This window comes from Nicotiana attenuata, unplaced genomic scaffold (assembly GCF_001879085.1).
Source record: "Nicotiana attenuata strain UT unplaced genomic scaffold, NIATTr2, whole genome shotgun sequence".
Classification (NCBI taxonomy): domain Eukaryota; kingdom Viridiplantae; phylum Streptophyta; class Magnoliopsida; order Solanales; family Solanaceae; genus Nicotiana; species Nicotiana attenuata.
This window is the reverse complement of record NW_017672489.1, coordinates 70,994-81,656: the sequence shown is the minus strand read 5'-3', so window position 1 is coordinate 81,656 and position 10,663 is coordinate 70,994. Positions and strand designations below refer to the sequence as shown.

The window sequence follows — 10,663 nt, the reverse complement described above, 5'->3', positions numbered from 1 at the left end:
ATATATATATATATATATATATATATATATATATATATATATATATATATATATATATATATATATATATATATATATAGGAGGATCTCAAGTCCAAAGAAACAATTCAAGTGGAATTGGTTTCATATGAAAGACATATAGTTTTGGACCTGCAGTTTAAACACTTGAAAGTATAAAGTCAATGATATGTGCAATCAGTTTTCGATATCTTATTTGTCTAGCATGACATGAAAACTTGATATGCATCTAAAGTCTATTTATTTGGCTTATATGACTTAACAATCCCTGAAGGATTTAAATTGCTTAAAGCATATAGAATTCTTGGTCATGAAGTACTACATCCTAAGTGCAATTTGTGCACATATATATCTTGCTATGACTATAAGCATGATAATGTGCGAGAATTTTCAAGGCGCAACATATTCATTGAAGTTAATAGGGCTATTTATTCATCAAATCTCTGTCGACGTCAACCTTCAAGAAGATAATGCAAAAGATTGGAATGGAAGGCTCAAGGGTGTGAATTGATGCTCTCATCAAGGGGAGTTAATAGGCATTGTACTCTTTTTCCCTTACAAGGTTTTGTCCCACTGGGTTTTCCTTGCAAGGTTTTTAACAAGGCAACCAAAAGGCGTATTATTAGATATGTGTACTCTTTTTCCTTTTCTAGAATTTTTTCCCCATTGGGTTTTATTTTAGTTAAGGTTTTAACGAGGCACATTATTTGTTGAATAGACATTCAAGGGGGAGTGTTATAAATAGAATTCTATTTAAGGTGAATGTCTATATTTTAGAGAGATCTTAGGGATTTTTACTTGGTGGCTAAGTCACTTTTCCCCTATGAATAGAGAGTTCAATTCCATTGTAATTCATCCCAAAATCAATAAGAATTCTCTCTCCCTACTTTTTTCTGCAATAATCGTCTTCTTCTTTTATTATTTTATAACAGAAAAACAGTTTTTTTGTAATTTTTCAAATTTTCGAAAATTTTCAAAATGCATTTTCAAGTGAAAATTGGAAATTTTATGAACAAACGCTGATTTCGAAAAAAGTGAAATTTTTTCGAAAAAATTTTCCATCAAATTTTATGTCCAAACGGGCACTTAGTTTATTGACAAAATCGAATATTTTCCCTAAAATAAACAGAGAGGAAGAGTAAAATAATACTGCCAGCCAGCGTATTTTAGCTCTAGCTTATTGTCATGGGCGGCTTTCCAGCCATGCCCCATGACCCCTTGGGCGCGCCCCGTGGCGTCCTAGCGAACCTCCCAATGCCTAGCGCCACGGACGGCCCCGTGGTCTTGGCCGCGCCAAGTGACAAGCGCGCAGGTGCCTCTGTCGCCCCACCGATATCCCTCGCGAGCGCCAAGCCGCAGGCAGAAACCAACAGCGCCGCGCGCGCAGACCGTGATGCCAAAGACACTGCTACTGACAACGGACCTGCTGCTGCCTTATAGAAGACTAAGTCATTTTCATTGTAAATATAGAGTAGTTTTATTTCATGTACTTCCATTATGTTTCTCTAGCTTAATCAAGTCTACTCCTGTAACTTTGGATTATTTTTTTTAAGTACTATTAGGGGGGATCAAGCAATCAAAAGTTTCTAGCAAGCAAGCAATTCTCTGTACTGGTGTCTCTCCCCCTCGACACCGCGTTGCTTTTCTGTAATAGCTTTCATTAATGCAATCAAGCTTTCTTTCATTCTGAATTCTCATTTATGTTCTCTCAATTGCTCTTGATATTGGTTTTCCCGTACGGCACTGACAATCTCGTCTAGCGTGCGGAGGGGACCTCAGTTGGCGAACAGCAACTGCACTGACATCAGTTGCCTATCCTTACGTCGCCCTTCCAAGGAATCTCAATAAGGCGCCGCGTATCAGTTGGTATCAGAGCCTAGGCTCGACATCGGACGAGGGAACGTATTGACATACCACCATTTCTGACCATGGTGAATCATGGGGACCGCATTGCGGCCCTCGAAGGGACGGTTGAGGTATGGCGGCCCATTATGGAAACGGTGCCTGAACTAAGAACCAGCCTACTGCAAAGGTTGGACGACCTGGACCGCAGGGTGCTTCAGGTCGAAGTTGACGTTGAAAACATCAGTCGCGACTCCGAGGGAGACCGGCAGACGGCAGCCACAGAGGCATATGAAATCTTTGACAAATTCGAGGGGCTCCAACAGGAGCGCACCGAGGATTTAGCCCACAGGGCACAAGAGGCAGAAAAGGTGACTGCCATGCAACAAACCATTGACAAATTTACAGACCAACTCAATGTTATCAACTCTGCTTTACAGGGCCTACTCCGAGGAGGTGGAAACCAAATCGGAGGTGCTGTGAACTCCGCTTTCGCGACAAAGAAGCTGAAAATTCCTGAGCCAAAGCCATACAGTGGAGCTAGGAATGCCAAGGAAGTGGAAAACTTCATCTTTGACGTCGAACTGTATTTCGATGTTGTTGGGGATCTGGAGGAAGCTAAGAAGGTAGCAACTGCTGCCATGTATCTTCAGGGTGATGCTAAACTCTGGTGGCGTGTGAAGTACGAAGCCATCAAGGCCGGTGAAGATGCTCTCGAGACATGGGCCGAACTGAAGGCAGCTATACGCCTGTAGTTCTTCCACGAGAATGTTGAATATAATGCAAGGAGAAAACTACGGGAGCTCCGCCAAACAAAATCAATGCGGGACTACGTGCGAGAATTCTCCGCACTCATGCTCAGCATACGCGACATGGGGGATAAGGACAAACTCTTCACCTTCATGGAAGGGTTGAAACCTTATGCCCGCGTGGAGCTACAGAGACAAAGGGTAGATTCCCTTCCCAAGGCAATCCAAGCAGCTGAATGCCTTGGGGACTATCAAATGGAAGCTCGAAGGGACAGGCCTCAGCCGCCTGCGCAGGGTTCAAAGGGGGCCAGTCCAGCAGTGGTGGTCCTAGCAAAAATGGGGGAGATCGGAACTCAAACAAATCTAGAGCTCCTTCCTCCGGCAGCAACAGTGCTGCGCCAAACAACAATGATTGGGCGAGAAAGCCTCCTTCAGGATGCCGTCATTGCGGCGGTCCACATTGGAACAATGAGTGCCCACATGCACAGATGAATGCCCATCAGGCTATTGATCATGGGACTGATGACGACTCAGACGATGCGGACCAGACTGAACTAGTAGGTGCCTTCAATGCAATTGTGGGTTCCATTTCTGAGGCACTAGCGGAGACCAGTGCTGGTATTCGTAAGAAGAAGGACTCATGTCCCGTCTCCAGGAAAAGGAAAAAGAAGGCGAATGAAGAGACTCCTCTTAAACAAGAGAGGACCTTAATGTTCGTCGAGATGAAGGTGAATGGCAAGCCCATTCGGGCTATGATAGACACGGGTGCTACCCACAACTACTTAGCCTCAACTCAGGTGGAGCGCCTTGGACTAGTTGTAGGGAAAGGTAAAGGTAGCGTCAAGGCTATCAACTCACCTCCCCAGCCAGTGGGTGGAATAGCTAAAGAAGTACCGGTGAAGCTTGGGCCTTACGAAGGAAAATTCAACCTGCGAGTGGTGATCATAGATGACTTCGAGTTGATTGTTGGGCTAGAATTCCTAAGGCAAACCAACACCATGCCTGTACCATTTGCAGACATGCTACTGATGATGGGTACCAATAGGGCCAAGCCCTGCATTATCCCGTGCCTGCCCATGAAGATGGCCGTTGAGAACATCTCGGCCTTGCAGTTGAAGAAGGGGGTCAAAAGGAATGAACCTACGTTCCTGGCAACCCTCTGCATTGAAGATATAGAACGCTCCTCGGGTCCCATTCCTGAACCCGTGAAGGAGTTACTACTGGAGTTTGAAGATGTCATGCCACAAGACATGCCAAAGCGGCTCCCGCCTAGGCGCACTGTGGACCATGAAATTGAGTTGGTGCCGGGCGCGAAGCCACCTGCCCGGGCTCCTTACAGAATGTCACAACCCGAACTCACCGAGCTTCGGAGACAATTGACGGAAATGCTAGATACAGGGATCATTGTACCCTCCAAGTCCCCATATGGGTCCCCTGTTCTATTCCAAAAGAAACATGATGGCAACCTGCGACTCTGTGTGGATTATCGAGCTCTAAACAAAATCACCGTGAAGAACAAGTACCCTATTCCCCTAATGGCNGTAATTAAAACAAGAAACGTCTGTATAATAGATAAACCAATCTCTGTGGGTTCGACATCTTTCTATACTATAATTTGACAGAGTACGAGTTTAATTTATACACACGCCAGACATTCGTCAGATGGCGAAGGCATTTAGCCTGAGTCCCAGTTCGAGCAAGGTCGAACGGTACTATTTCGATGGCAAAGGCACAGCCTGAGTCTCAGTTCGAGCGAGGTCGAACGGTACTATTTCGATGGGGAAGGCACTTAGCCTGAGTCCCAGTTCGAGCGAGGTCGAACTGTACTGTCGATGGCGAAGGCATTTAGCCTGAGTCCCAGTTCGAGCGAGGTCAGACTGTACTGTTGATGGCGAAGGCATTTAGCCTGAGTCCCAGTTCGAGCGAGGTCGAACGGTACTATTTCGATGGCGAAGGCACTTAGCCTGAGTCCCAGTTCGAGCGAGGTCGAACGGTACTATTTCGATGGCGAAGGCATTTAGCCTGAGTCCCAGCTCGAGCGAGGTCGAACTGTACTATCGATGGCGAAGGCATTTAGCCTGAGTCCCAGTTCGAGCGAGGTCGAACTGTAGTGTCGATGGCGAAGGCACTGCCTGAGTCCCACTTCGAGCGAGGTCGAACTGCACTGTTGATGGCGAAGGCACTTAGCCTGAGTCCCAGTTCGAGCGAGGTCAAACTGTACTGTTGATGGCGAAGGCATTTAGCCTGAGTCCCAGTTCGAGCGAGGTCGAACTGTACTGTCGATGGCGAAGGCATTTAGCCTGAATCCCAGTTCGAGCGAGGTCGAACTGTACTGTCGATGGCGAAGGCATTTAGCCTGAGTCCCACTTCGAGCGAGGTCGAACTGCACTGTTGATGGCAAAGGCACTTAGCCTGAGTCCCAGTTCGAGCGAGGTCGAACTGTACTGTCGATGGCGAAGGCATTTAGCCTGAGCCAGTTCGAGCGAGGTCAAACAGTACTGTCGATGGCGAAGGCATTTAGCCTGAATCCTAGTTCGAGCGAGGTCGAACTGCACTGTTGATGGCGAAGGCATTTAGCCTGAGTCCCAGTTCGAGCGAGGTCGAACGGTACTGTTTTGGTGGCGAAGGCGCTTAGCCTGAGTCCCAGTTCGAGCGAGGTCGAACTGTACTGTCGATGGCGAAGGCATTTAGCCTGAGTCCAAGTTCGAGCGAGGTCGGACTATACTGTTTTGGTGGTGAAGGTGCTTAGCCTGAGTCCCAGTTCGAGCGAGGTCGGACTGCACTGTTGATGGCGAAGGCATTTAGCCTGAGTCCCAGTTCGAGCGAGGTCGAATTGTACCGTTGATGGCGAAGGCACTTAGCCTGAGTCCCAGTTCGAGCGAGGTCGAATTGTACCATTGATGGCGAAGGCACTTAGCTTGAGTCCCAGTTCGAGCGAGGTCGAACTGTACTGTCGATGGCGAAGGCGTTTAGCCTGAGTCCTAGTTGGAGCGAGGTCGAACTGTACTGTCGATGGCGAAGGCGTTTAGCCTGAGTCCCAGTTCGAGCGAGGTCGAACTGCACTGTTGATGGCGAAGGCATTTAGCCTGCATCACATGTGTTCGCGTTACGCTCATCTGCTTGATCATGACATTCAAATTGTCCCAGGTTCATTTTCGATTTCTCGTTTGCGGCGCTTTTGCGCTGGTTTCTGGCCTGACGCGATGGGGAAGATGAGTGGGAGTTATAGCGAGGGACGACTTCTCCATCTTCTCTGTTTGGCGCGTTTCAGTCGATTCTGGTTTGAATCGAGCTATCCTCTTGATGCTTTTCCTTTGATTCGTGAAGAACTAAGAGTTCTCGCTATGAAATCCCCACAAACGGCGCCAAATTGTTTGACTTAAAATGTTGCGCCGAACAATATTTAAGCAAATCAATCAAATGTATAAAAAGGGGTAAATCATAGCCAACCATAATTTATACCGAATTAAGAACTGAAGCAATAGGATAGCAGACGTAATAGAGATGACATTCAAGAGACTTTATTGATCATGAAAATTGGCCCTGCCTCTCCTTAGAGAGGTTCAGGGAATAGTAATCCATTTTCTATCCTCCAGATCGATCCTGCCTTTTTTGGGAGAGGTTCAGGGAACCCGTTTATCTCTCCTCTTCCGGGGCTTCTTCTTCTTTGGAGAAGGGATATTCTTTTCCTTTCTTGAGAAGGAGAGAGAGAGAGATGGAGAGAGAATGCCCCAAAATATATGGAGAGCCCCCCACTTAAAATAACTCTTTTCTTCCCTATTTATAGTTGGGGCCTCACGCCCATTGGGCCTTCTTTTGGTCGACCAGGTAGAGGGGGCGACCTCAACGCTTGCTTCGTATTTGATGCGGATTGGGCAAGGTCAGGTTCACTGGTCATTGCTTTAGGGAGCGTACTTGAGACGGGGTCGATACCACGACGGTCGATTGGTTAGATTTCTGACCGATACAACTTTATAATTATTTCTTTTATTCTTTTTCTTCCGTGTCCCCTTTAGGCCATATCTAATTTTTTTTTTTTCGTTTAAGAAAAAAGGGGGTCAGCCAAATTTACGTGAACGAGAGGCTATTTTGTAATATTCTCAAAATTAGATGGCCATTTTTGTAAAACATGGCCAGCTGATTTAGGGTTTGCAACACTACATAATCCGCAATATAAATGCATCTCGTCACTTCATACAAACTCTTTTGGTCCATTCTTATCTTACCATTGTAGAGAAGCGGAAAACTCCATCTACTTGAAAAGATGGTTCAGAGACTTACATATCGAAAGCGGCACAGCTATGCCACCAAATCCAATCAACATAGGGTTGTCAAAACTCCTGGTATTGCTTCATACCATAATCTAGTTTGTTAATGTTTTTTCATTTTATTTCAATTTGCCTCAACACTATGCTTGTTGTCTGTAACAAGGCAGATCCAGTATTTTAATTCAGCGTGTAGAATTGTTATAAATATATAGTACTTGTCATGAAATTATAAACACTGTCTATGAAGTTTGAGCGGAAGTGAGTAGAGCGCCTAGTACTCTATACGTACATTTAACAGTGTTACTTGTTTGTTATAGAGTGGGTTGAATGTGCTCAGTGAAATGTGATGACTGATGTAGCATGATGTTTTCTTTTTTTGGGAAAACTAGGTGGAAAGCTAATTTACCAGAGCACAAAGAAGAGAGCTAGCGGCCCAAAATGTCCAGTTACTGGGAAGAGAATCCAAGGGGTTAGTTTCATTATTCCTTTTATGGTTTTATTTGTGATTCGTTTCCAAGTTCCACCATGCTGTGATCCAGGTTTCAGTTTCTCATGTCCGTGAGAATTGTGTTAGCCATGTCTTATTTGTGTCTGTTAACTTGTGAACTCAGAATGAAAGGTTTCAAGCCATATTATTGCGTTAAGGGAATGATTCATAGTAATGACGTGATACTAAATAAGCAAAAGTACTTGTTATCTGGCACCCCCATACTTTGGTTCAATGGCAAAGGTAGTACACATGGAATTTGTGGTAGGCTCACATCACTAGTTATAATTTGAATACGGATTGGTGAACCAAATCTATTATACACATGGTGAAATAGAGAAGGGGGGGGGGGGGGATCATACACCAAGTTTTGAAGCTTGAAACATCAATGTCGTGGTATAACAGGGAAAAGGAAAAACTACTCGTTCTGTGGAAGAACCAAAAACTAATTGGAATTACCCATAAGTACTTTCGAAGAAAAATCCAAAAGTACTCGAGTGGGATAGCTAGCAATCCCGAAGGCTAAGCATTAATTTTTTTCTCTGTTTCTCCTTTCGATCTTGGTTAATAGACGAAGTGAAAGATGCATAAATGAAGTAGAGCTGAATATGGTCTATAATTGTTTTAGAAGAATTGTCCATGGACAAGATAAGATTTGCTTTTTTTCCCCTGATAAAACACATAGTTCCAAGTCTTTGGAGTTTAGTTTGCTGCATAGGCAAACGTTTCTTGCCCCCTTTCTTTACATCTACTCACTTGTCTTTAAAATTTATGACATTTAGCGAACAAAAGAGTGGTGCTTGATATCTTCTGTTACAATGATGGAAGACTGCTAGGGAGTTATAGATTAAAAATTTCCTGTTCATAGTGGATGTACTGCTGGCCTACTCGGTGTATGGATAGTTTCTTCTTTTTTTGTGAGTTGTGACAAGAATATCTTAAGTTCTTATATATCAGATAATTTTAAAATTGTTTACATGTATCTGCATGAGCAATTAATAGAAAAGGTATGAAATCATAGACAAACTAGAATTATCATGCACGAAGCTAGAAAACCTAAACAAAAGGACTTGCAATCCTAAGCAAGAAATCTAGCTAAAAAAGGAAGTTATATGTGTTGGATGCTGGACATTTTGCTGATGGAAGGGCTGAAATTAAGAGATTAGAAATACCTGTTAAATCATCTTGTCCGGTTGTCCCTCCTCCATGATTAGGTGAAGTATGTTTGTGGGATTAGTGTCCTGGTTTTACTCTACTCCATCGGGGTACACACTACCCTCCCCAGGTGACTCACCTGGGGGATTTACTGGGTGGTTGTTGTTGTTGTCCTAGTTTTACTGCAGTCCGCTTACAATTACCAAAGATAGGCTAATTTTCCACATCTTTTTCTGTCTTGAGGCTAAAAAAGGGCATTTAAGCAGAAACGTATTTATTGACGAATTTCTTTCTGTCGTTTAGATTCCACACCTGAGACCTACTGAATACAAGAGATCCAGATTGTCCAGGAACCGCAGGACTGTGAATCGTGCTTATGGAGGTGTGCTGTCTGGAAGTGCTGTAAGGGAGAGGTATGCCTTTTTGTCAGTGGAAACTGCACATTTGCTTTTGAATATCTTTATACTGGGGTTTCTCTGGGCAAGTACTTAATCTATCAATGAATTTACCTATGTAGAATCATTCGCGCTTTCTTGGTTGAAGAACAAAAAATTGTGAAAAAGGTGTTGAAGATTCAGAAGGCAAAGGAAAAGCTTGCCTCAAAGAGCTGAAGATAAAGACACTGAAATCTCTTGCAATTCTATTATGTTTTCAGTTAACTTAGGCTGTGATGACGATTAAGATGTGTGAAAGAACATGTTGAAATGCTAGTACTCGATATCTAGTAGAATCTGAGGCTCTAGTATATGGTTTTGTAGACTCAGTTGTTGAAACTATTGCCACCTGACTGGAGAGGTTGTTTCCTCTTTCCAATTCAGTGATACTTTAATGCATGGTAACTTTTGAATTTACTTTAGGATTATAACTAACTTTATCCAGAAGGTCCTCTGTGCAGCAAGCCAAATTCGCAGAAATAAACTGCCCTCAGAGGGTCACTCTAATCGGTAAAACCCCTTTATTTTATCCTTCAACCATGTTAACGTACATATTAATAGTTGAGGGAAAGAAGACCTTTCTAATAATGACTTGGTTAACACCTATCTGAAAAACTATTATTACTATTTAAATGAAACGATGCGCGCTTGAGCTCTTCAAACCCTTGGAAAATGTTGGGAAGTGTAAGAGAAAATGAATGATCACTTTCAGTTACAATCAGCTGCAACCCTTATATCTGATATTGATGAGTTTGTAAGATTTGAAACATATACTGGAGCAAACACAAGGAAGTAGAGTACATCCAAACCCAAAGAGCAACGACCCAAGACCTGTTTGTGTTGAATTTTGGTGTTTAGAGGTACAACTTTTCCATGTTATTAATTGATGCATGGGGATATCAGTCATGTTTTATTCATGGAGTTTGTCCGGCTCCAAGTGACGTAAGACATTCAATTCTGGAATTTTTTATTTTGTGCCTCACACAACTAACACTAGTTATGTGAGGCCTCTTTCTTGTCTCACAACTGTGTGGGTCCTAGAATTTTGTGGACCCAGATGTGTAAGATATGGGTCCACAAATATGTGAGATAAAAAGAGGCCTCACATAACTGTCATGGGCGGCTTTCCAGCCATGCCCCATGACCCCTTGGGCGCGCCCCGTGGCGTCCTAGCGAACCTCCCAATGCCTAGCGCCACGGACGGCCCCGTGGTCTTGGCCGCGCCAAGTGACAAGCGCGCAGGTGCCTCTGTCGCCCCACCGATATCCCTCGCGAGCGCCAAGCCGCAGGCAGAAGCCAACGGCGCCGCAGGCAGAAGCCAACGGCGCCGCGCGCGCAGACCGTGATGCCAAAGACACTGCTGCTAACAACGGACCTGCTGCTGCCTTATAGAAAACTAAGTCATTTTCATTGTAAATATAGAGTAGTTTTATTTCATGTACTTCTATTATGTTTCTCTAGCTTAATCAAGTCTAGTCCTGTAACTTTGGATTATTTTTTTTAAGTACTATTAGGGGGGATCAAGCAATCAAAACTTTCTAGCAAGCAAGCAATTCTCTGTACTGGTGTCTCTCCCCCTCGACACCGCGTTGCTTTTCTGTAATAGCTTTCATTAATGCAATCAAGCTTTCTTTCATTCTGAATTCTCATTTCTGTTCTCTCAATTGCTCTTGATATTGGTTTTCCCGTACGGCACTGACAATCTCGTCTA

At 44.0% G+C, this 10,663-nt stretch overlaps 1 protein-coding gene across 1 annotated transcript; it reads left to right on the top strand.

The window, feature by feature from the left end:
• Positions 1-6,796: 6,796 nt before the first annotated feature.
• Positions 6,797-9,369, top strand: LOC109213394 (60S ribosomal protein L34). Its single transcript, XM_019377189.1, has 4 exons — positions 6,797-6,951; positions 7,266-7,345; positions 8,822-8,931; positions 9,036-9,369. The coding sequence occupies exons 1-4, from the start codon at positions 6,873-6,875 to the stop codon at positions 9,127-9,129; spliced, it is 363 nt and encodes a 120-aa protein (XP_019232734.1). The 5' UTR covers positions 6,797-6,872; the 3' UTR covers positions 9,130-9,369.
• Positions 9,370-10,663: the final 1,294 nt, after the last annotated feature.